This window comes from Zootoca vivipara, chromosome 17 (genome assembly GCF_963506605.1).
Source record: "Zootoca vivipara chromosome 17, rZooViv1.1, whole genome shotgun sequence".
NCBI lineage: Eukaryota > Metazoa > Chordata > Lepidosauria > Squamata > Lacertidae > Zootoca > Zootoca vivipara.
In genome coordinates this window covers 14,485,635-14,512,711 of record NC_083292.1, presented here as the reverse complement: position 1 = coordinate 14,512,711, position 27,077 = coordinate 14,485,635, and the positions used below count along the sequence as shown (strand labels likewise).

Below are 27,077 nucleotides of genomic sequence, written 5' to 3'. Positions count from 1 at the left end.
GTGGTGAAATAAAACATCCTGATTCAACATGGTATTTCAATAAACACCTCTAGAGGCTGCTGGCAGCCTTGATAAGATCCACTCTATGCAACCTGGTAGAGGGGGCTCAATTCTCATGATGTTGCAGAGCAGTAACCATGTCCTTCTCTTTCTCACATTACATGCCGCCTCCACATATCCCTTGGGACAGATTATGCATTGGGGTATTGCTTATCTTGAAGCTTTGTTGCTTTGAGAAAACAGGAGTTTAAAAATGGAACTTGAGAAGCTGCCTTAGTCCGATCATTGGTTCCTCGAGTTCAGTGCCGTCTCCACTGATGGGCAATTTACACAAGATATTGTCACCAAGGCAACTATCTGTAAACAAACAACAAACGTATTTTTTAATTTTCCTTATTCTACCTGTTAATTCAGTGCAATTCTGTTGCAACAGATTTTGATTTTTTAAAAAAATCCCAAAGAGCAGCAGGTATGTTCTGTGATGCTGCTGTCTGCCTCAGAGTTAGTCCGTCTGTAACTGTCCGTCGGTCTTAGGAATCAGCTACACAGCTGCAAATGAAACGTGTTGTGTTTTAAGTGCAATATACAATGTGGCAATAAATGGCAATGGTGAGCCTCATGGAAAATTCAACGTATTTTTAAAAACCTTTTTTAAAAAGCATTTTCAGAACAAAAAAAAATCATTCAGTAGCACCTTAAAGACCAACTAAGTTTTTATTTTGGTATGAGCTTTCGTGTGCATGCACACTTCTTCAGATACACTGAAACAGAAGAGCCAGACCCTTATGTATATTCAGAAGGTGGTGGGGGTGGATGGGAATGGGTGATGGACTGATAGGAGTGGTAAACCTGTTGATGGCTGTTAACGACTGCTGATGACTGCAATAGGTCCTGCGGGGAAAAAGCAAGGGCTGAGGTGCTAAAGAAAGCTTGATCATGCATAATGAGATAAGAATCCTATGTCTTTGTTCATCCCAGGTGGATCCATGGTTTTAAGCTTGGTAATGAGTTCCAATTCAGAAACTTCTCTTTCCAGTCTGTTTCTGAAATTTTTCTGTAATAAAACAGCTGCTTTGAGATCTTGTATAGAATGTCCTGGGAGATTGAAGTGTTCTCCTACTGGTTTCTCTGTCTTGTGGTTCCTGATGTCAGATTTATGTCCATTTATCCTTTGGCGTAGGGTTTTGCCTGTTTGTCCAATATAGAGAGCTGAAGGGCAAGTACACCAAGTAAAAGTCAAAGAGTCAAAAAACCCGGTCTCTCTTCCGCATAACTCTGTATATGGGAAGCACTGTTTAATTCCCCCCAGACTCCGCCCACCCCCCCAAAAAATGTTCACCCTTCATTTTCTACAGTGCCATGGCATGCATTTTATCCCGAGGGGTGGAGAGGAGGGTGTGCTGCGTTTTCAAAGGAAATGATTTGAATGTAGGGCTGGCTCACAAGATCGAAAAGATTTAAGAGAGCAGAGAGACGCATTTGAAGTAGACACCTTTGAGCTTAAGGAAGGAGAGCTCCTCTGCGTCCCCATCATGCTCTGGGCCTGCCTGTTCCTCACCTATTTCTCAGGTATGAGAAAGAAAAGTGTGTTTTTTCTTTCTTTCCTCTGAGCAGTAGACCAAAGAGGAATCTAACATATCATGAGATATTTTGTCTCTTTCTCTTTCAGGATCTTTTGCCCAGTATGTGTTGACACAGCCCCCAACAGTGTCCGTGTCTCCGGGACAAGATGCCCAAATCACTTGTTCTGGGAGCAACGTTGGGGGCAAATATGTGCACTGGTACCAGCAAAAACCCAGCCAGTCCCCTGTACTGATAATATATAAATATAACAGCAGGCCCGATGGGATCTCGGACCGATTCTCTGGCACCAACTCTGGCAACACAGCCACACTCAGCATTGCCAGAGCCCAAGCAGAGGATGAGGCTGATTATTACTGCCACGTGTGGGACAGCAACACAGCTCACAGTGATACAGGCATATGGGGAAGTGCGACAAAAACCTCTTGCTGACAAAGCTGCCTTAGTCAAATCATTAGTTCCTCGAGTTCAATGCTGCCTCCACTGACGGGCAATTGACACAAGATAATATCACCAAGGCAACTACTTTTGCAGTTTTATGGATGGTTATTGTTCATTTACAGATAGTTTTCTTGGTGGTATTATTTTGTGTGGATTGCAATAATCATTGTATCATCATCCTGTTCATTGTTTTGTTGTTACACTGACTGGCAGCAGCCAGACTGGGATTTCAGCCAGAGGCCTTTTCTGGAAGCACTTCCCACTTTCCACTCTCCTCCCCCCTAAACAGGGATGGCGTCCTTTTGGCTCTTTTCCATTGGTAATGGAGGCATGACCAAGGCATTGGCCACCGCAGCTACTGCCAGCTCCCTCGCTGTCAGGCTTCAGGGAATCCAATCCCCCTCCGTCACGGCTGGCTGCCAGGAAAGGGAAAACAAGAAGCTCTTACCAAGGTACTCTATTCAATAGTCACAGAGAGAGACTCAGTCATGCAGCCTCTTGGGAAGATGGCCTTGTTCCGAGGAAAGTCCCACCCCCTCCGTCACTCCTATTATACATCATTGCTACTCCGGCTGATATGTGCTTGGTGTCTCTGAGCTTTCTGTTCTCCTGCTTTCAATGCCCACTGGGACCTGGGAGAGGAGGCGGGTCTGGCATGCTTTCCAAAGAAACTAAGTGTCAGCTGTCTCTCCCCTGGTGCTGCTTCTTCCTCCTGCTCTTCTCCCAATATTTCCCAGCTTCTCCCCTCTGCAGCCTCTGAACTATGACCTTCTGCAAACCACTGTTCTAAATCTATGCTGTCGCCCTCTTCTCTGGGAAGTGCAGGAGAGGGGAGGCGGTCCTCACCATTCCTCCTCAGTCCTGCCCTGAAAACCGCCTTCGCTCGTGCGGACTGTATGTTGGATCTGTGGGTGTAAAACTGCAATTTGAAAAACTAAATAAATAATTTTTTAAATAAAAATAAATGTTCTGTGATGCTGCTGTCTGCCTCAGAGTTAGTCAGTCTATAACTGTTCGTCGGTCTTAGGAGCCAGTTACACAGCTGCAAATGAAACATGTTGTGTTTAAGCACAATATACAGTGTGACACTAAATGGCAATGGTGAGCCTTATGGAAAATTCAATGTATTTCTAAAAACTTTTTTTTAAAATCATTTTCAGAACATTTGTTATATGTGTTTTAGATTCCCCCTTAGATACAAACCTATGTAATACATATTAGTAACATACATAATACCTGCATGTCTTTTATGTTTAATCTAGCAACTGGAAGTACACTGAGCAAAAGTTATTAGTTATTTCAACTTTAAAAGAGAGTGTCTTGTGTATTTTTATAAGAGGGAAAAGGGATGTAGGTAAAGGGTCAAACTACCTGGGCTCTCTTCCACATAACTCTGTAAAATGGGAAGCACAGTTTAATTCCCACAAGATGCCCCCCCCTCCAAATAATTGTTCACCCTTCATTTTCTACAGTGCCATGGCATGCTTTTTATCCCAAGGGGTGGAGAGGAGGGTGTGCTGCGTTTTCAAGGGAAATGATTTGAATGTAGGGCTGGGTCAGGACATCGAAAAGATTTAAGAGAGCAGAGAGAAACATCTGAAGCAGACACCTTTGTGCTTAAGAAAGGAGAGCTCCTCCGTGTTCCCATCATGCTCTGGGCCTGCCTGTTCCTCACTTATTTCTCAGGTATGAGACAGAAATGTGTTTCTTCCTTTCTTTCTTTCTTCCTTCATTCCTTCCTTCCTTCCTTTCTTCCTTCATTTCTTTCTTTCTTTCTTTCTTTCTAGCAGTAGACGAAAGAGGATTCTAACATATCAGGAGGTATTTTGTCTCTTTCTCTTTCAGGGTCTTTTGCCCAGTATGTGTTGACGCAGCCCCCATCAGTGTCCGTGTCTCTGGGACGAGATGCTCAAATCACTTGTTCCGGGAGAAACATTGGTGGGAAGAGTGTACATTGGTACCAGCAGAAACCCAGCCAGTCCCCTGTACTGATAATATATGGTGATGATAGCAGGCCCGATGGGATCTCAGACCGATTCTCTGGCACCAACTCTGGCAACACAGCCACACTCAGCATTGCCAGAGCCCAAGCAGAGGATGAGGCCGATTATTACTGTCAGGTGTGGGACGGCAACACAGCTCACAGTGATACAGGCAGATGGGGAAGTGCGACAAAAACCTCTTGCTAAAAAAGGTAGCTGCTATCATACTCTGTCTTCAGAAGAGGGACCTTCCAGTGGAATTTAATTTTCATGAAAAGAGGCTGATTCCTATAGCCTTGCCATTCTCACCCCCAAACCCCCACTTTTCCCAGAGTTACAGTTGTTGTTTTTCTACCTGGCTCCCTCGTTTAATGAGGTGAAGCAAATGAAGGGTGTGAGGTAGAGAATTTAGCATAGACTGCAAGAGTGCATTGGAAATAGCAGGTCTATGCTGGGCCACAGAAGCTTATTTTGTTATTATTTAAAGCATTTGTGGCCTGCTCTTTGGTCAAAGCGGCTCCCAGAGTGGCTTATATACAAGCAATTGAAGCAAGAGACTCCTTGCCCACAGGGTTAAAAGCTAAGATCTTCCTGATTTCTGATTCTTCCAGCCAGTTATTTTAGCCATTTGGACATAATCGATCAACTTTATCTGCTATTCTTCTCTGGTACCGTCCTTTTGCCTGTCCTGATCTCCAACCCACATGAACTTCAGATCTATGACGTATTGGGAAATAAAACACTAAATCACCCTGGTGTTTCCAGGAACACCTCTAGAGGGTGCTAACAGCCTTGCTAAGATCCACTCTGTGCAACCAGGCAGAAGGGGCTAAATTCTCATGATGCTGCAAGCACAAACCACGTTCTACTCTTTCTCACATGATACGCTGTCACCACATATCCCTGGGGACACATTGTGCATTGGGGAACTGCTTTTCTCGAAGCTTTGTTGCTTCAAGAAAACAAGAGTTTAAAACAGGAACACGGGAAGCTACCTTACAAGGGCGTAGCCAGGATCAAAACTAGGGGGGGGGGCAAGCCATAATCATTCAGGGGCGGGGCCACAAAGTGGGAACGTGGGCGGGGCTACAGGGCCAGCTGGCCTGACGACATCGTGGTGGCGGCAGCGGCGGCAGCGGCCACCTTGTGCTTCTGGGGCTGGCAACGGCGGCGGCTACCCTGCTTGGCTGGAGAGGACGGGAGGGTCGGGCAGGCAAGAGGGGGTGACAGGGTGGGCGAGGGCAAGGCAAGGCACGGCCGCAGTCACGACGGCTCCGAGGCGTTGCTGCATATCAGCATAATATTTCAACCATGTTGTGGGTTCAAGCCCCACCTTAGGAAAAAATTCCTGCATTGCAGGGGGTTGGACTAGATGACCCTTGTGGTCCCTTCCGACTACAATTCTATGATTCTATTGATATATTGCCATAGCATATGCATCATTCTGCTTTCTTGAATTGTCCTACTCCTAGGCATAGCAGCCAACTCCTAGAGGCCTAGGTGCCTCCCCCCCCCCCAAATACTAGTAAATACCGTATGTGAAAGAGTCATCCCCCCCATGTTGATGGGCTTTCTATGTGGGGCTTATCTGCCCCCCCATATTTTATTAAGAATGGAAGAGGGAGGGAAGGAAGGAAGAAATAGAGAGAGGGATAACTCATATTTGTGGGTGCCTCTGGGTGATGCTGTGAAGCTGGAACTCTGCAGCAAGAGGATGGGAGGGTCGGGCAGGCGAGAGGGGGTGGCAGGGCGGGTGAGGGCGAGGGAAGGCACGGCCGCAGTCACGACAGCTCCGAGGCGTTGCTGCATATCAGCATAATATTTCAACCATGTTGTGGGTTCAAGCCCCACCTTGGGGGGAAAATCCTGCATTGCAGGGGGTTGGACTAGATGACCCTTGTGGTCCCTTCCGACTACAATTCTATGATTCCATTGATATATTACCATAGCATATGCATCATTCTGCTTTCTTGAATTGTCCTACTCCTAGGCATAGCAGCCAAATCCTAGAGGCCTAGGTGCCTCTCCCCCACCCCAATTACTGGTAAATACCGTATTTGTAAGAGTCACCCCCCCAATTTTGATGGGCTTTCTATGTGGGGCTTATCTGCCCCCCCCAGTATTTTATTAAGGATGGAAGAGGGAGGGAAGGAAGGAATAATAGAGAGAGGGATACCTCATATTTGTGGGTGCCTCTGGGTGATGCTGTGAAGCTGGAACTCTGCAGCAAGAGGATGGGAGGGTCGGGCAGGGGAGAGGGGGTGGCAGGGCAGGCGAGGGCGAGGCAAGACAGGGCCGCAGTCTCGATGGCTCCGAGGCGTTGCTGCATATCAGCATAATATTTCAACCATGTTGTGGGTTCAAGCCCCACATTGGGGAAAAATTCCTGCATTGCAGGGGGTTGGACTAGATGACCCTTGTGGTCCCTTCCGACTACAATTCCATGATTCTATTGATATATTACCATAGCATATGCACCATTCTGCTTTCTTGAATTGTCCTAGGCATAGCAGCCAACTCCTAGAGGCCTAGGTGCCTCCCCCCCCAAAAGAAATTACTGGTAAATACTGTATTTTAAAGAGTCCTTTCCCCCCCCCCATGTTGATGGGCTTTCTATGTGGGGCTTATCTGCCCCCCCCCCCAGTATTTTATTGAGGATGGAAGAGGGAGGAAAGGAAGGAAGAAATAGAGAGAGGGATAACTCACATTTGTGGGTGCCTCTGGGTGACGCTGTGATGCTAGAACTCTGCAGCAAGAGGAAGATACCGGTACACCTGTACAGGAGCCTTGTAAGCAGCTTTCTCTCTGCTTGATTTACAGCAGGCACGTCCAACAGGTAGATTGTGATCTACCAGTAGATCACTGGATGTCTGTGGTAGATCACTGCTAGATCACTGGCACCCCTAAAAAAAGCTCACCCAAATTTTTCCTCCTCCCTAAAAAAAGCTGAACTATGACCTGAAGCCCTAAACAAAAATGGGCCTCCCTCCCTCCTAAAAGAAGCTCAACAAGTTTGACCTAAACCCCCCAAAACAGGGCTTCCCTTCCTTAAAAAAACTCAACAGCTTTGACCTGAACCCCCCAAAAGGGGGTAGATCACTCCCAGTTTTTAACTCTGTGAGTAGATCAGAGTCTCTTGGGAGGTGGCCACCCCTGATTTACAGTATACAGATGCAGGAGGAGGGGCAGACTGGAACACCAATGCTTTTTATAAACATCACTGTGTCTATCAAAGCTACAGCCCCCCCCCTTCTTATTCACTTCCTTTTAGCCTTGCAGGGCCACCTTAGTCAAATTGAATCCTCTGCACCCTCATTAAATCGCCAATAGAACTGTTAATGCGATCCCTGAATGCCCATTAACAACTCCCACTGAATAACAATAGGGTGAATAGGGTGGACCTTGCCTGAAGGGATATTCTGCTCCATTGTCTTAACTGCTTAAGTACTGGTAGCCACTTTGCTTTATTTATTTGATGTGTTTTTGTTACAGCTGTGTTCCCGCCCCCAGCAAGTGGAGAGCTGCTCTTGCTAAAGCAAAGCCCTTTCCACTTCAGTTTTTGGAGGGGCAAAGTATTGGTTATGGTCTGTAAAATACAATAATTTTTTGCTTCTAGGGGGGGGGCAGCTGCCCCCTCCTGCCCCCCCTGTCTACACCCATGCTACCTTATATTCAGTCCGATCATTGGTTCATCGAGTCCAGTGCTGCCTCCTCTGACTGGCAGTCGACATAAGATAATATCACCAAGGCAATTTCAGACAAACAACAAACGTATTTTCCTTATTCGACTTGTTAATTCAGTGCAATTCTGTTACAATAGATTTTGACAGCGATGAAACGTGGGTAAGAGACCGCTTCCCCATCCTGACCCTTCCAGGGTGGAGAAAGAGGAAGACCGTACAGATCTTCCTCTTGGAAACGATGCCTGGAAACGATGCCTTATGAGGAACGGCTTAGGGAGCTGGGCATGTTTAGCCTGGAGAAGAGAAGGTTACGGGGTGATATGATAGCCATGTTCAAATATATTAAAGGATGCCATATAGAGGAGGGAGAAAGGTTGTTTTCTGCTGCTCCAGAGAAGCGGACACGGAGCAATGGATTCAAACTACAAGAAAGAAGATTCCACCTGAACATTAGGAAGAACTTCCTGACAGTAAGAGCTGTTCGGCAGTGGAATTTGCTGCCAAGAAGTGTGGTGGAGTCTCCTTCTTTGGAGGTCTTTAAGCAGAGGCTTGACAGGCATATGCCAAGAATGCTTTGATGGTGTTTCCTGCTTGGCAGGGGGTTGGACTGGATGGCCCTTGTGGTCTCTTCCAACTCTATGATTCTATGATCTACAACAGGGGTTTGAGGGATGTCACAGCTCAGAGGCAGAAGAGGGGGGAAGTTGGGAAATCATGAGAGGGGGGCAGAAGCAGAGAGGCAGCTGACTGACACGGTGTCATTAGAAAGCATCCCAGACCCTCCATCTCCCAGAACCCAGCAAGCCTTAAAAGTAGGAGAGCAAATAGCTCAAAGACAGCAGCCCCCGTAGAAGAGATGAATGAGGAAGTGGGAGAGACAGGAGTGGAGATTCACTCAGGGCAACACAATAATCCAAGAGGCTGGGTTCTATAGCCTCTTTCTGTAATAAAAAAAAGACTTTTCCCTGTCTTTATACTTTCCTGGGCAACCAGCCAGGAGCTGCTGACAGCGTCCTGACACCTCCAGGCTGTGCACTCAAATTCTGTCACCCAAATTGCCATCTTCATTACAGAACACAGGGAAGTGTTTTATACCGAGTCAGTCCATTGGTCTACCCAGCTCAGGATCGCCTAAACTAAGTGGCAGTATCTCATTGGGCTTTCGGACGGGAAGCCTTTCCTAGCCTTAAAACGCCAGGAATTGAACCTGGGAACATCTGTATGCAAAGCAGAGGCTCTGCCACCAAGCCAGTCTAGCCTTTCCTCATGTGCATTGGAGCAGAATCAGCACCCAATCAACAAGAAGCAGATTTGCATGCAGAGGACCCCATGCAACTTTGGTCAGGTTTAAGAATGGGGAGAAAAGCCATCCCACAATGCACCTTTTGTCCCAGCAAAGATCATTCCTCTGCAATGCCCATCATGGCCTGGTTTCCCTTCCTGCTGGCCCTCACTTCTTGTTCAGGTGATGAGAGACCCGATCCTCATTTCTGTTGGATACTAGACTTTCTTTTCTCCTATCAACTTCTCCGCAGGAAGATTTGTCATCGCATTGTCTTAGACTGGAGTTTGAGCCTTATTAGTTGATATGATGTGTAGTGCAATAAGTCAAGGGAAGAGGCGCATGTATGTGTTTACCAGATAATTTTCACATCTGTATAACGCCAAGATTTTTTTAAAATGTCAATTTTTCTTCTTCTTTCAGGTTCTGTTGCTGAGTATGTACTTACACAACCCCCGTCTGCCTCCGTGTCTCCAGGGCAAACTGTGGAACTCATTTGCTCAGGGGATAAGTTTGATAAGTTCTATGTGCACTGGTACCAGCAGAGGCCTAGCAACGCCCCCCAACTGGTTATATATAAGGACAGCGAAAGACCTGCCGAGATTTCAGACCGCTTTTCTGGAAAGAGCTCTGGCGGCACGGCCACCTTAACCATCACTGATGTCCAACAGCAAGATGAGGCTGACTATTACTGCCAAGTCTGGAACAGCGATGCTGGCCAGAAAGCACGGTGGCACCATCAAAGGAGGAAGTGAGACAAAAACCTCCTGTTCTCAAAGAGAAATATCTATGTTTGTTGGCTGAGTGCAACTAGTATGGGGTGTGGTGCTCAGCTCACTTTTCAGGCCAACGGGACACCATGACAGTTCGAAGTTTGGCAGTTTGAACCCCCGTGACCAGGGCCGGAGCGTCTATAAAGGTGAACTAGGCACCTGCCTAGAGTGCCGTCAGGGAGGGGGCGTTGCCAGCCTGCCCCCTGCCCGCCGCCCGCCGCTTGCCGCCCTCCGCTCGCAGCTTTCCCTCCTGCTGCTGCTGGCTGCTGAGGCGCTTCCCTGCAATGCCCTGCAGGGGGCACAGGGCTGCGCTGCACGACGGGGAGGTGGGGGAAGTTGAGCACGCGCGCGCCCAGCGCAGCAGCGATGGCGCCGTCCGAGCGCCATGAGCCCAGCGGGGGCGGGCGAGCTTCCGCGATCAGCCAGCCAGGCAGGCAGCAGAGCCGGCTCTAGGAGAGCTCAGCGTCCTCCCGCTTATGGAGGGGACGCCGAGAGCTCCCCAGTGGCAGCTGCAGCGAGCGAGCGGCAGCGGTAGTGGCGGCAAGCGCCCGCAGCCGAAGCCTTCAGCTATGGGCGCTGCTGCCGCCCGCTCGCTCGCCGAGGAGCTCACAGCGTCCCCTCCATAGGCGGGAGGAGTGTGAGCCAAAAGGAGAGCTCAGCGCCCTCCCGCCTATGGAGGGGACGCCGAAAGCCCCCCAGCGGTGGCTGCAGCGAGCGAGCGGTGGCGGTAGCAAGCGCCCGCAGATAAAGCCTTCAGCTATGGGTGCTGCCGCTGCTGCCCGCTCGCTGAGGAGCTCACAGCGTCCCCCCATAGGCAGGAGGAGCACGAGCCAAAAGGAGAGCTCAGCGCCCACCCACCCACGGAGGGGACGCTATGAGCTTCCGAGCGGCGCAGCGAGCAAGCAGCGGCAGCGCCCGCAGCTGAAGCCTTCAGCTATGGGCGCTGCTGCCGCCACTGCTCACTCGCTGCAGCCGCCGCTGAGGAGCTCAAAGCGTCCCCTCCACAGTTAAGATGAATATATTGCCAAAGATGCTATTTTTGTTCCAATCATTACCAATAATTGATAAGATGGAGTGTTTCAAAGAATGGCAAAAGGTGCTATCAAAATTTATATGGCAGGGGGGGAAACCCAGGATTAAATATAAGATTTTAACTGATAATAAAGAAAGAGGGGGCTTTTCCCTGCCAGATTTAAAGATCTATTATGAAGCAGCTACATTTTGCTGGTTGAAAGAATGGTTTATGTTGGATAACACTGATGTATTAGATTTGGAAGGATATGATAATGCATTTGGATGGCATGCATATTTGTGGTATGATAAGTGAAGGTTCACAAAGGCTTTAAGAATCATATAATTAGAAAATTGTTGTATAATGTATGGATCAGATATAAAGACTTGTTAGAAAGGAAAACACCTAAATGGATATCACCTTTAGAGGCTAAAGCGCATAAAAGATTGAATATGGAAACCAGTTGGTTAAAATATAGAGACATGTTGATAGAAGAAGGAGACCAATTTAAGTTTAAAACATACAAACAGCTGAAGAATAAACTTGATGATTGGCTCCAATACCATCAGATTAATGAAGTATTTAAACTGGATAGGAAAATTGGTTTTCAATCAGAGAAGTCAAGGTTGGAAATGGAATTGTTAGAACCAAAAACAAAAATACTTTCCAGAATGTACAAATTATTGCTTGAGTGGCATACGAAAGATGAACAAACAAAGAATGTTATGATTTTGTGGGCAAAGGATGTTGGACATAATATTTTGATGGAAGATTGGGAAAAACTTTGGAAGCAGAATTTAAAATTTACTGCGTGTAGTCTTTTAAGAGAAAATATAATGAAAATGATGTATAGATGGTACCTTACACCAGTAAAATTAGCTAAGATTTACCATAATCAGGATAACAAATGTTGGAAATGTAAGAAAGAGGAAGGATCTTTTTATCATATGTGGTGGACTTGCCCACTAGTAAGGGATTTCTGGGAGAAGATTTATAATGAATTAAAGAGAGTGTTGAAAAACATATTTCCAAAGAAACCAGAATCCTTTCTATTGGGTATAGTGGGGAAAGAGATTCCTAAGAAAAATGTTAATTTCTTTATGTATGCCACAACGGCGGCGAGAGTATTACTGGCTAAGAATTGGAAGATGTCTGTAGAGAAAGACTGGCTCCCTCGGCCTGATAGCAAGATGAGTGCCACACCCCATAGTTGCCTTTGACTGGACTTAACTGTCCAGGGGTCCTTTACCTTTTTTTTTTAATGACAATCTCTGGAGCCCTGGCCAATCGCAAGGGTGATTATTGCTGTGCAACGAAACATATGTCAACACAGCCTGATGGGGAACTGAGACAGAAACCTGTATTTCTCTTCCCTAAGGCAAGAATAAATTTAGAATTGTGTACATTTATGATGCAAACAAACAGTCAAAAGTACAGGCACCTCTGCATTTGCACACGATCGGCACATGCATGACACATGCTTTTTTTGGCACTGCAAAGGGGCAGAACGGGGTGGAATGGGTGTTTGGCATGGCATGGGCATGGTGCCACACTTGTAAAATTTGGTGAGGAAATGTACCGGTATTGCATACTCTTGAGTACACCCGTGGGGGGGGGAGGTGAATACTTCATGTACTAAACTTTAGGTGGAGTCAAGAGCATAAGAAGACACCTGTTGGATCAGGCCCAAGACTCATTCTAGTGCTGCCTCCTGTTCGCACAACTGCCAACCAAATGTCTAGAGGAAGACCACAAGCAGTGATCAATATAACCTAAAGTGTCATGGAATTCTACTCAATATTGATCCAGAGCAGATTCCAATGCATACCGGTAGTTAGCAGAGTAACAACTTAAACACATTGCGGGATTCCCCAAAAATAGACCAGAGTTTTACTGCTACTGAAGGCAAATGAGCCATAATGGTCACAAATCCAATACATTCAGGATTGGCACAGTCCATAAGAAAGCCAGTTGCAGCAGATTTAACATAAGCTTACAATAACTTACAATAAGTCTAAACCTTAAGGCTAAGCATACTATGTACAGAACACCACCATAGCTGCCAAGTTATCCCTTTTTTAAAGGGAAATTCCATTATGCTGAATAGGCGTCCTCACGAGAAAAGGGAAAACTTGGCAGCTATGAACACCACACCAGAGAGAAAAGAGATAGAAAGTGAAAGTGAAACCCAGGCTCCTTCTGGCCTATAATTATAGTCAGCATGAGCTTGACAGAAGAGATAACAGAACCAGTTTAAGCCAGCTGTATCTCTGAAGGAATAAGCCAAACATCACGAGCCTTCTGCTTGTTTCTTTCACACAGAGAAGCCTCCAGAACTCTTTTGAATCAATTAGAATGGGAAAGATCTCTACACATCAGATAAATACTTTCTGCACTAAGAAATGAAATGCAAACTGGTGGTGTGAGTGTACATCTGAGTCTGTCTCAGAATCAAGTCCAGAGACTTTGTTGCATCTTTAATACCTGCGTAGAAAAGCTTAACAAGCGATAGCTTCATGTTGCTGCATCTCTGCTAACGGTGATATTGCATGCCTTCTCTATCCCCCCTTTTATTTGGATGCGGAAGGCTGGAAAGGCTTTGCAGATGTTTGCATCTCTTTGGTTTTGCTGCCATCTCCAGGCTTCTCAGAAGCAGGAAGGAGCATCCAGTAGCAAGCTATTGAAAAACTAAGCGCATCCTGCAGTTTTGCTCTGATACACAAGATGGAGGTGTGAACTAAGAGATAAATTAATTTGGGTTGGCTTCTCTTCTTTGCTTGAGAATTCTGGAGAGTTTCACTGAAGCTACATAGGCACTATACATTTAAAGCAGAGCTACTCTACACAACTATCGTGGCTTCCCCATTCACATAATCCTGGGAAATGTAGCATGTTCAGGGTTAAAGAGGTGTTAGGAGACCTGTATCCCCCTCACAAAACTACAGTTCCCAGTGTTAAAACATTCCTGGAATTGTAGTGGAGACCCCTGATTTGCACTTCTCACCGTATACTAATAGGAACACTCTTAATCCTTTTGGTTTTCTACTTCTCAGAACTTTGTGATGCAATTATTGGCTCAAAAATGTACTGAAAAGTTTGTGTGTGCAATAAAAGTACACACGTGTGTTATTTTGTGGGAGATGTGTTTTAAAATAATATCAATAGGAAGAAGCTTTGCCCCCTCATTAGTAACACTCAGGGTTGGTCATTCTCTCAAAATACAGTGGTACCTCCAGTTGCAAACGGGATCTGTTCTGGAGGTCCAGCCACATCCCAAGGAATTTGCAACTGGAGGACTGCTTCTGCGCATGCGCGTGGTATAGTTTTTTTTAAAAGATGCAGGGATTTGTGATATGTAAAATGAACCAGGGAAAGAGAACTAGGGAAGTCATTGATATTTTAAGGATGTAAAAATGAGTACTGTATTTTAAATTGTAAAATAGAGTCTCTGTAAGTCTCTGTTTTACAATTTAAAATACTCATTACAGAGACTTACTAACAGAACAACAAGGAAATTTACAATTGAAAGGTTATGATGAGATAAAGGAACATCTCCAGAGTTGGCTGCAACACAGACAACTAAATGAAATCTTCAAAGAAGATAATAAGAAAGGATTTACTGACACGGTTTCAAAATTCCAAAAGGATATTATAGACGATAATTCCAAACTATTAAAAAAGGCATATAATATACTGTTGGAATGGGAGACCAAAGATGAGGAAGTCAAATCAGTAACAATTAAGTGGGCACAGGATGTAGGTCACAACATACAATTTGAGGACTGGATAATACTTTGGAAAGTGAATTTGAAATTTACCGATTGTATATTGTTGAAGGAGAATTATATGAAAATGATGTACAGATGGTATATCACACCAGTAAAATTGGCAAAAATGTATAAAGCAGAACAAAAGAACTGTTGGAGGTGTAAAGAAGGGGAAGGTACATTTTATCATATGTGGTGGGATTGCAAGATTATTATTTTTTAAGGAAATGATATACAACAAATTGAAAAGAATGTTTAAAATAACATTTGTTTTAAAAAACTAGAAGCTTTTTTGTTAGGTATTTAAGGACAAGAGCTGCTGAAAGAAAAACAGACATTCTTTATGTGCTACAACAGCAGCAAGAATTCTAATAGCACAAAATTGGAAGACTGGAGAAGTACCATCTAAAGAACAATGGCAAGAAAAATTGATGAACTATGCAGAGTTATCAAAGTTAACGGACAAACTGCAAGAAAAGGACAACATGGACTTTGAAAAAGAATGGGAACCTTTTACAATACAGTGGTACCTCGGTTTATGAACACAATTGGTTCTGGAAGTCTGTTCATAAACTGAAGCGTTCATAAACTGAAGCGAACTTTCCCATTGAAAGTAATGGAAAGTGGATTAATCTGTTCCAGACGGTCAACGGAGTACTTAAACTGAAGCGTTCATAAACTGAAGCGAACTTCCCATTGAAAGTAATGAAAAGTGGATTAATCCGTTCCAGACAGGTCCGCGGAGTACTCAACCTGAACCGTAATTAACCTGAAGCATGGGTGTAATTGGTTCCAGAAGTCTGTTCATAAACTGAAGCATTCATAAACTGAAGTGAACTTTCCCATTGAAAGTAATGGAAAGTGAATTAATCCGTTCCAGATGGGTCCGCGGCATTGGAAACATGGACTCGGTGGCAGGATTTAAATAAACATTTACCATTTTATTTACGTAAAACAAGGACTATAACACTGTGAAACATAAACTGCAGAACGTATCATTTGATGTAATAAACCAGAAATGGAAGCTGAGGGAAGTCAACAGAGAAAAGACCCTGATACTAGGAAAGGTTGAGGGCACAAGGAGAAGGGGCGACAGAGGACGAGATGGCTGGACAGTGTTCTCGAAGCCACCAACTTGAGTCTGACCAAGCTGTGGGAGGCAGTGGACGACAGGAGTGCCTGGCGTGCTCTGGTCCATGGGGTCACGAAGAGTTGGGCACAACTGAACAACTAAACAACAACAAATTGGTAATGTATTTGAATGTGAATTGTAATTTGAGACTGACACAATTGAAAATTAATTAAAAAATATTTATTAAAAGAACTTGGGATCTTCTCCATACAAAGCCAATGTTCTACCACTGAACTGTAGGACCCGCATTGACCAGAAAGGTTTATTGACTTCCAATTATTTAGTAGGGATGGGTGTGTTTGTGTGTACATTTCCCCTAAAATATGCATTTTCCCCACACATTTTCACCTACAATATGCATTTTCACATGCCTTCTTGTGCTTTATTTTTAGCACAGGGACTGTGTCACAAGATTCAGAGAAGTATGAAAATCAAAAGGATAACTGCACTCTTCTGTGCATATTAGTCCAGGAAGTGTGAATCGGGCTGGGTCACTTTAAAAATGCAGACTGAGTTAACACCTCAAACGTATTTCGTAGAACTCTGCAAACGTCTGCTGCAGGTATCCAGGCCCCAGCGGCTTCTTCTAATAGCTGTCCAAGGTCACCTCCCAACCCTTTCTAACCACCAGCTGTACACATTGGCAGATGTTTCAGTGAATCTGTGAATGGACTGGGGAAGGGCCAACGGCCTTCAGTTCATTTGCACAGAGGATGCAAAGTCAGACCCTAGGAAGCCTCCCGTACCAGAGACATGTGCTTTGCTATTTTCAGAAAATGCCAGTTGAGCACAAGCCACGCGCCGTTGCTGAAGCATTACTGATCTCCTCCTCTGGAAGGAAGTGCTTATCAGATGTACTGTTCCTGACAATCGGTGCAGTCTGCTTATGTAGGCTTGTGCATGTTGAGGATACATACCTTTCCTGGAGCCTTTTGAGATTTATTATTATTATTATTATTATTATTATTATTATTATTATTATTATTATTATTTTAAAGATTTCTGGTCCTTCTGGATGGGCAGAAAATGGAGTCAATTTGGCCATACATTGAAATCCAGTTTGATCAACGGTTTGTCTTGTGGATATTTATAGGGTGGAGTTAAAGGCCACAGATTTCTCAAACCATGCTTTTCAGTTAAGCCACATGCGATGTTCTGGAAATATGAATAGATGTGGCAAGTGGAACCTGCAAAAAAAATGTTGTAGTTTGGAGGGGAAATGGTTCCCCCTGATTTTCCATTTTCCGGTATTTATTGGCTACTGAGTGCTACAAATTCACTGGGCTATTTTGGAAGGTATTTCCTCTGTTGGTCCTTTTTCACTTCGTTTCATTTATTTATTTTCACCTCTAAAAACCTTGGAGTTCTCCTAAGCATCTCCTTTGTGGATGGAGCCATTCTGGCTACAAAAGGAAAATCACTCAAAGAATTAAGGTTCCTGTGATGATATTAACCGGATTACTCAGGAGTAATGCTCTGCTCTGGAAACAGCGCTCTTCAACCTCGTAAGAGGTTTGCATTTCGTCGCCGACTCAGCATTTTGGAATCATTCTGCAATTGCCTGCTATGTCTTGCACATGCAAGAATGGATTTCGTGGAGAAAGAGGCGATTTCTACAGATTCCTCTCATTCTTCCTTTAATGCGGGATGCTACAATCACATCAGTTCTCGTTTGGAAATGAACTCTTCAGAATTATCGGCCGGGGGGGGGGAGAGAAGATTTTTCCCTGAAAGTACCCTAAATCTCCTGACTTAAATCTCAGAGGCAAAGGAGTTATCACACTGGAACTGTGATTCAGGTAAGCATGACTGTAGCGTCCTGGTATGCTTATAACTTCTTCTCGGTTATTGTGCCACAGATTAGGGGAAAAAACCTACACAGAGCAGTTATGTTAGTAAACTATTATTGCTTGAATCCTTGAGGCAGGGCAGTAGCTCAGTGAAATAGTGTTTGCCTTGCATGTAGAAGGCCCCAGGTTCTCTCTCTCTCTCTCTCTCTCTCTCTCTCTCTCTCTCTCTCTCTCTCTCTCTCTCTCTCTCTGTGTGTGTGTGTGTGTGTGTGTATAAAATTGAATTTTCTGTTTTACAATTTAAAGTACTCATTTTTATATCCTTAAGTAATCAGTGACTTCCCTTCTTCTCTTTCCATGGTTCATTTTGCATATCATAAACCCCTGCATATTTTACAGAAACGATACCATTCAGTATTCCATTCTAACATCCATCATAACTTATTTACACTGTTGAATTTATCTTAATGCTGCCGTTTTCAAGTGTACGCAATTTCACCCCATATATTCAATAAACATTTCCCAATCTTCTCTAAGAGGACGCAGGTGGTGCTGTGGGTTAAACCACAGAGCCTAGGGCTTGCCAATCAGAAGGTCGGCGGTTCGAATCCCTGCGGTGGGATGAGCTCCCGTTGCTCGGTCCCAGCTCCTGCCCACCTAGCAGTTCGAAAGCACGTCAAAGAGCAAGATGATAAATAGGGACTGCTCTAGCGGGAAGGTAAACAGTGTTTCTGTGTGCTGCTCTGGTTCGCCAGAAGCGGCTTTGTCATGCTGGCCACATGACCTGGAAGCTGTACACCGGCTCCCTTGGCCAATAATGCGAGATGAGCACGCAACCCCGGACCTAATGGGTCCTAATGGTCCTAATGGTCAGGGGTGCCTTTACCTTTACCTTTAATCTTCTCTACACATATGTTCTTCTTGTTCTCTTATTCTATATGTTAAGTCTGCAAGCTGCGCATATTCTGTCAACTTAAGTTGCCATTCTTCTTTGGTTGGGACCTCGCTCGTTTTCCATTTTGGGGCTAACAAAACACAGTAGTAGCATACATGAACAGCCTTTTCTGACACCTGGGAATTTCGGTCTGAACAGAAGGTTCCAGCTTCAATTCCCAGCATCTCTACATGGGGTTGGCAATATGGCACTAGATATTTTGCTTGCATTCTGATATTGACTCAGAATGAGTAATCTTGCTGTGTTCCAAATGACAAGTCAACATTTTTTAAGGAATTGAAGGAGATGTGAACAGCATCTCTCTTCTATGGAATCTGATGGCACAGATTTGTACTTTGGAGTGTGCTCCTTGTGTTTGGTGAAGTTGGGTTATTTTTTTGGGGGGGGGGTAAACATCAAGCCAGATATAGCAACACATCTGTATTGCGCTGTTGCAGGTCACATATAAATTCAGACCAGGTGGTAGAGGTGGTGTTGTCTACAGAATGGGTGCATGTGTTGTGTAGAATTCTCCAGGGACCCAGGAATCACTTGAGAAAGGGTTCATGGCTTTATTAAAACAACTTTAGTAGAAATTAGTCTATAGAGGAGAAATCTACGCAAATCTGTCAAGGATGCCTATGGGAATCCAGCTTGTAGAAAAAGACGAATTAAAATTCATCATTTACTTAGGAGAGCATTGTAAACAAATAAAAACATTAGCTGGACTTTAAAAACAACTCGTCAAGAAACGAAAGACATGGATAATCTCGAGAGATGAAAACTGTGGAGACTGTAATGATATGGAGTTTTAGAAAAACTATCTTAAGGACCTATGTAGGGGGTGGGGGGAAGTCACGAGATTCAGAGAATCTCATGTATGGGCATGTTAAAAGTTTTTTTCTTTTCATTATTTTAAATTTGTGCTTGTAAAAACTAATAAAAGTATTTCAAAAGAAAAAGACCAATTAATAGGTCTCAATCAGAGTCAGATGTGTCCTAGATTCTGGATGCTGTACGGTAGACTTCTGAATATGACAGGATACATATATTGCGCCGAAGTAAATGTACAGTCTTCAGTAAACTCTCTGCATACGCAGACGCACATATACCTGTAGTACGCTGAGTCACACGTCTTGAAATCAATCTGAGCAGAAAGGGGAAGAATCTCAGTGGTAGAATGAGATAGAGAAGAACTTATTTTTTTAAGTGGGTAGTTTTGCTTGCACTGTGTCCTGGGCTAGTTTTGACAAAGGCCCAATTAGATATATATATATTTTTTTATCACCAAAAAAATGTGGGCGAAGGAAGCGAATTAATATTTTACTGGAGGCAAGGATCCATTTTGCAAGCCAAGATTGAATTCCACAGAGGTGAATGGTTGTGGCCAACTCAGAGTAGACCTGTTGCAATGAATGGACATGACTAACGTGGAGCCATGGGTCTATCCTGAGTACATAAGCAGAGACTGGTAAAAAGGCAAAGGTAAAGGATCCCTGATCAGTTAAGTCCAGTCAAAGGCGACTATGGGGTTGTGGTGCTCATCTCGCTTTCAGGCCAAGGGAGCTGACGTTCATCCACAGACAGTTTCCTGGTTGTGTGGCCAGCAGGACTAAACCGCTTCTGGTGCAATGGGACACTGTGACGGAAGCCAGAGCACACAGAAACGCTGTTTACCTTCCCACCACAGCGACACCTATTTATCTACAGTACTTGCACTGGAATGCTTTTGAACTGCTAGGTTGGCAGAAGCTGGAACAGAGCAACGGGAGCTCACCTTGTCATGGGGATTTGAAGCACCGACCTTCCAATGGGCAAGCCCAAGAGGCTCTGTAGTTTAGACCACAGTGCCACCTGCGTCCTTAGAGCCTGGTGGACTCTGCCCATTGCCCATCTTAGTCCAGCGACTTGTCATCATGGTGGTCAGCGAAATGCCTGTGGGAAACCCACAAGCAGAAGTTGAGCACAAGAGCCCTCTCACCTCCTGTGGTCTCCAACAACTGGTATTCAGAAGCAGTACTGCCTCCAGCCATGGACTGGTATTGGATACAGCGCCAAGTATTTTGGGTGGTATTCAATGCTAGTCCTACTCAGATTAGACCCAATGATGTTCATAGACATGGCTGACTTGGTTTCATTAATTTCAGTAGGTATTCAAGTAGAACTTACTTGAATACAACTCATTCTTTCTGGTCCCTTGATGCAACATGGGTTGCGTGCAACAAAGCTTTGTGACAATCTAGTTTGGGGGGGGGGGTTCTGTTCTGTTTTGTTTTTGAGCAAAACTGCCACAGATAGCCCACCCATCCACACTAAGAACTGGATGCAGGGAAGTGAATTGACAGCCAAAGTATCATGCCAGGGCGGAATGGGGGAAAATTATAATTTATCTTAAAAACCATTGCAAAGAGTTAAAATTGTTAGTAGGATTGGAATAACCCTTGTAGTTTAATGGTGAGTTTTGGATACAATGGAGAGGTAAAAGATTATTATAAAAGATGCAGGAGGAAATGACTAACAATTCCTTGGAATCTTGTTTTTATGTTGTATGTTGGATATGTGATTGTAAAATTGTAATCTGGAAAATCAAATAAATATTCTTTTAAACAAAACACAACTAAGTATGCTGGGGCAGTGGTGCACATCTAAGCATCCACTCAGTGCAAATGTGCACCTTTATATCGACAAGTAAGTTGCCTTAGACATATGTAGACCTATCCAGTGCAGATGAATCTGTACAGGAGGGGAATCTCGGGGTCTGCCCTCTTGTAACTTGCAGCTACGCTTGGATCCTTTGCAAGGAGGGATGGAGGAAGACATTAATTCCTTGTGCTCATGTGAACTATCTCATTTGCTATTCCCAGAACAATATGGGAAGACAATTTCAGCTTTCCGTCAAAATCCACCGTTCTCTGAATTTTGCAATGCAGCACGGAAACCAAAGATGTGCAGAAAAAATTGTGTTCGCTAAGGGGAACTATGCATAAAAGTGCATGTGTGAATGAAAATAGCACACGGAAAAGCATTGTTTTGGGGGAGACTGCTTGCCAAAAAAGAATGTGTATACTGGCAGAAATCACCACTACAATGCTGATGGATTTTCTAGAGGACTTCCTTTAAAAATAAAAATAAAAATTGCCAAAATGTGGCAAAATCAGTTTTTTATTAGAAGAATGAAAAACTGGGAGAAACTGAAATTGACAGATTCATCCATCTCTATTTGCACGACGGTGTGCATGGGACAGCTGTTGACACCCTGTTCAGGAAGACTCCCAACCACATGGCAGAATCTTCTTTCTTCCCACCCCCCGCCTCCCCAAGATCTAGGGCGCAGCGCTCTCTTTTTCCAATGGATTATTCTGCATCAGATTCCATCAAACATTTTTGCATTGAAGACTCGCCTATGTCCCATCTCTCAAAGCCCTTTGCTACATACCCTTTGCATCAATTTCGTCACTGACCAGGTACACTATCCAGAAAAGAGGAAGCAAAGTTTTTCTGGTGACAAAAAACACATTTTTGTAAGGCCGTTAGTCACTGTGTGTATGTCTTCGGCGGTGGAACCAAACTGACAGTCCTAGGTAAGTCGCTTTAAAATGCCTATACAATTCTTTTCTGATCGGCTTTGTATTTAATTTCTGTCATTTTTCCTTCCAAACTTTGTCTCTGGGTTAGGCAAGGGATCTCTTGCCCAGTTCTTCAAATCGGCTTAGGAGAGGGTCAGGATTTCTCCTCTCTTGGGTCAACAGATGAGTTTGTAGAATGTCTCTCTCCTTTTATGTGCCGATTCAAGTTTCAATCTAATGCAACACTTAGTTGGGAGTAAGTCTAGTGGACAAAGCGAGACTTAATTCTGAATAAGTAAATGTTTTGCTGTCATGAAACAGTCGTAGTTTGCCATTTTTAATAGCTTTTCAATTTCGGATGAAAGTGTTTTGGGTCATCAATTAATAGGTTCAACTTTTCCCGTTGTGGGAAAAAGAATATGCAGGTAAGGTTACGGCAAAGTTAAAAAGCAAATTTTCTCATTTGTCACACTGTTTTGTTTTGTTTTAAAAATATCAGGAAGACCATGTATTGTGTTGACAAAGCAAAATTGCCTTTTCAGTTTAAGACTGCTCTACCTTTTTTTAGAATAATATCTGTAGCAACAAGTAATATTTAAAATTAATTCAAGGCGGGGTTGTATTAGAAATGATATTGTACTATCTGATGGCATATTTTCCCCCTTTGTAGTCATTGCTGAATTTAAAAAAATATTAGGTATCAGAGATTGAAATAATAGGGTAAGTAATAATGCAATTACTTACCTGGGAGTAATAGTGGTTGAACTTGGTGGGTTTACATCTGAATCAGGTTGCCCTGGAAATTAAATATTTTCATGGCGCAGGGGTAGAAAGATGATTTGCAGGTACGCCTTCATGCAGAAACAGGTTTTACAAAAAGCACGATGCATTTGGTTGAATTGAAAAAAGTTAGGTAAAATATTATTTTGTAAGTTGTTAGAATCTTCCACTCTGCTTGCCGATGTATTCATCTCTCTCTGTCCTTCTGAAAGCAAGAAGCCTAACTTTAAACCCAATTCCCTCAGAAAAAGTCTAAGAAAAGGAGAACTGACTATACTCTGTATCCTAAACACATTTTCTTGAAAATATGTCCCAGTGAAGTCAATGGATCTCTTTTTCAAAGGAACAGAGTTGGAGTTTGTGTTGGGTCCATGACTTGCCACTTCTTAAAAGATTTTAGACAACTGCATTGGTCCATTAGGACAGGGGGGGAAACACCAAAACACTCGTAGTATAATAGCTTTATTGGGAACTAACTAAAAAGTCACAATAGCTGGCCAATCTTTCAGGCTCATCAACGTTCCTCTGTCAAGCTGGAGGGCGTTTAGCAAAAAGAGATTGGAGAAGAAAAAAATAATGGGTGGTGATATTGCAAAAACTTTACTGGGTGACAGTGAACTAAATTTTACTCAGCATAGACCCTCAGAAATGAATAGACCTAATTTAGTCGTGTTCATTAATTTCAATGCATCTGCACTGAGTAAACTTAGTTGAATATCATCCAGTGGGTAGTATCCAACTAAGTTCTACTAAAGAGTAGACCCACTGAAATTAATGGGCTTAAGTTAGTCATGGGCACTAATTTTGATGGGTCTTCACTCAGTATGACTAACTTAAGATATAACCCTGACTTCTGAAGGCAAGTAGGGTCTGTAACAAAACGTTGCAGTCTGGAGTGTCCTGATTCCTGGATGCCAGCCAGCGATGCCTAGTTCAGGATACTCCATTCTCTCCCTCTCCCGACAGTTTTCTGTTTCCCCCTCTCTGAGAGTCAACCTGCGGTCCGTGAATCCACAGCATGCTCAGTCTTCATTGACCTGGTTGGGTTGCTGTTTCTTCCCTTACTCGTGTTGTCTCCAAGATTTGTCAATACTTTAGCAAAGCACTGCGAGGTTCAGGTTCCTCTAATTCTGTCGATACTTCCCTTTTCTGCAGGAGCAATTTAGGCTACTTAAGAACCCATCCTTGGGAAATGCTACCGTATTAGTACATAATATTTGCTGCAATGGATAGCAGACGAGGGCTTTTCATCTTGCCCACTTTTCTCTTCCCGCTCCCAACCTCATCTTTTGTTCTAGATTTTTTCCCCCTTGCTAAGCATCCCGCCCGGAGAAGCATTTCCTGGAGAAGATGCTTTTTCACTGCTTTTTTTTAAAGTTGGTCCTTGTAAAGATACTGCCTTTCCATCAATTTTCAGTCTTTCACAAGGCACCGCTGATGAGAAGGAGGCAGCCCTGCCATGAGGGAATGGATTGGGGTGGAGTGATGGTTAGACATTATAAATCCCACCAAAATCCCATTAGTAGTTGTAATAGGAAAGTACACTGGTTGAAATTCAGATAAGATGTGTGTTGATTACTTTGTGCGTGTACTGGGGGGAAAGGGTGATACAGATTGGCCAACAAAATGTTTTAACACGGTGCTAGATTTCACGTAGTCTTAAAAAATGAATTAATCACCAAATTGTGTATGTGTTTATCTAGATGGATGGATTAATAGATAGATGGATGGGTGGATAGAAAGACAGAGACAGGCAATCTCCTTCCATTGCTAATGCTCAAGTAAAATTCAACTGCCCATCCAGTTGTCTTCTCTATGGGGAAAGGGCTGTACCATCTTTGTTCTTTGCCTCGGGCAGCAAAATACTTTTGGCAAACCTGGCTAGAGCTACCAGAGGTGGCTTTCAGGACCTGTGTTATTTTTTAGGGCACCACCGAGACTCTTTCCACTCTTTGCTATGACAGAGGAACAGGCCTTTCCCTCTGGGAGATATTCATGTAGTTACGCTATTATCTTGCATTGTTAGTCCTACTCAAAGTTAACCCGCTGAAATGAATGGGCATGAATAACTTTAAACTACAGTGGTACCTCGGGTTACAAATGCTTCAGGTTACAAACGCTTCAGGTTACAAACTCCGCTAACCCAGAAATAGTACCTTGCGTTAAGAACTTTGCTTCAGGATGAGAACATAAATCGTGCTCCGGCGGCAGCAGGAGGCCCCCATTAGCTAAAGTGGTGCTTCAGGTTAAGAACAGTTTCAGGTTAAGAACAGACCTCCGGAACAAATTAAGTTCTTAACCAGAGGTACCACTGTATTAATTCCAATGTGTTTATTATGAGTAAATATTAGGCAGATACAACCTTTTCCCTTTTTTCTTTTGGGGTCTATTGGCTACAGTAAATTGATTGGAATATTCTTGCCCAAGGCAAAGAGAGCCAGTGTGGTGTAGTGGTTAAGAGCGGTAGACTCGTAATCTGGGGAACCGGGTTCGCGTCTCTGCTCCTCCACATGCAGCTGCTGGGCACATGACCTTGGGCTAGTCACACTTCTTTGAAGTCTCTCAGCCCCACTCACCTCACAGAGTGTTTGTTGTGGGGGAGGAAGGGAAAGGAGAATGTTAGCCGCTTTGAGACTCCTTTGGGTAGTGATAAAGCGGGATATCAAATCCAAACACTTCTTCTTCTCCTCCTTGGTTCCCCCCTTCTTCTTCCCTGAAGCAGGGAAGGGGGAACATTTGTGGAGAGGTTGCTGATCTATGAGGCTGCCACCCCCAACCCATCCTCTTTCCATTGGCTGCACGGGCAGCTTTGCTGTGAGCTCCCACAATGCTGTTATGAGACACACGCACCCTTCCATCCTTGTTGGTATATGTCCAAGGCCACGGAGCTTAATAGAAATGCGTTTGTGAGCCTAAGGGAGGCTTGCATTTCTTGCAGGAGGGCTTGCATTTCTGCTCTGCTTAACAACACATGCTGGCAATTTAATGTGAGCCTTTTCCTAATTTCAAAAGCCTTCTGTGGGTGATAAGGCGAAACCTCTGGCAAGAGGGATCTGGCCCTCTTCTGGTGGAGGGAGAGTGGGAAGGAGGGAGGGAGAAGAGAGAGGGAGAGGTGTTGTGGAAAGTGTGAGAGAAAATGGATGATCCACCACCCACATTGAACTTTTTTTAAAAAAAAACAACTGTTTTTATTTGTTTTCATGGTACAGAAGATAAATTTTGAGAAAGCAATTGTAACTTTGGACTTTGTTCCGATCTGCTATCAGCATATGGCTGCAACAGAATACCCTCGAAGGCATATGGTCTCAAAATAATATTATTATTATTATTATTATTATTATTATTGCTTTTTTCTAAAAAAAAATGTTTAGCGGTACTCTCATTTTGACTGAAGAAAACCACCATTCTGTAGTTCAAATTGAGGAAAAATAAATACAGTAAATGGACAAAAGTACAAAGATTCACAAAATGTTTAGGGGTATGCGTACCGCTGCATCCACCCCCCGAAAAAAGCACTGATTATGATTTATTATACTATTTATTTATTCATTCATTCATTTATACCACACCTTTTTTTCTGATAGGATTCAGGGTGGCTTGATTAATAATCTACAATTGATTAATAATAATAATAGCAACAACAAGAAGAACAATAATATTAAAAAGAAAGTGTGATAGACAAAGGCTTTAATTCAGGATTGCAGAATCTGTGGGCCTCTCGGTGTTATTGGACTCCAATTAATGGGAGTTGGAGTCTAAGAATATCTAGCAAGCGCAGAGGCGATAAAGCATTCCACTTCTTTTTCAGGTGCACACAACTATATATCTGGCTTAACCATCGCACTTGCTTCCTCCCACCCCCATTCCACTTTGGTCACTAGGTTCAACACTATAAACGCTCTAAGTAAAAATGGATCAGAGGTGTGTGCAAGGTTTTGACTCTCTGTGAGTGGCATCAACCTCTGGGAAGATCAGACACCTTAGGTGACGTCTCTGCCGTACATTTAAAAAGTCAGGCATTCTGAGAATATATAAAAAATATTGAAATTGAACTGGTGGGAATGTTTTCTAGAAGTTGGCAGGGGGGAGAAAACTTTTGGGACTAGAAGGCAGGCTACCGAAATCAAAAGGCGTGGCTTCCAGAAAGCCACAGATCCTTTCGAAAATTTCAGCACACAGAACTGGGAACTAGAATCATAAGGAACTCTAAGGGATCTTGTAGGCCACCTAGTTGAGCTTACAGCAAAATATCCTTTTTCTAAAAATAGATGGGTCCAGGAGCCACCATTTAAATTTGCTCAAAGTGCCTCAGAGTAATGCTACAACAGGAGCATTGTGGGAAATTTAAATGGCA

General features: G+C 43.8%; 3 protein-coding genes across 7 annotated transcripts in view; all 3 read left to right on the top strand.

The window, feature by feature from the left end:
- Positions 1-27,077, top strand: part of LOC118075809 (immunoglobulin lambda-1 light chain-like) — a 170,557-nt gene that overhangs the window by 111,716 nt on the left and 31,764 nt on the right. The gene's annotated exons all lie outside the window — the stretch shown is intronic.
- LOC118078681 (immunoglobulin lambda-1 light chain-like) overlaps positions 1-27,077 on the top strand; it is a 103,333-nt gene that overhangs the window by 63,586 nt on the left and 12,670 nt on the right. The window lies entirely within an intron of this gene.
- Positions 1-27,077, top strand: part of LOC118075804 (immunoglobulin lambda-1 light chain-like) — an 87,698-nt gene that overhangs the window by 59,702 nt on the left and 919 nt on the right. For 3 of the 4 annotated variants that reach the window (XM_060269577.1, XM_060269578.1, XM_060269579.1), the window contains exon 3: positions 21,923-21,958. In XM_060269577.1, coding sequence (XP_060125560.1) covers positions 21,923-21,958 — 36 coding nt within the window. The remainder of the gene's footprint in view (positions 1-21,922; positions 21,959-27,077) is intronic. The other variant, XM_060269580.1, reaches the window with a different exon arrangement.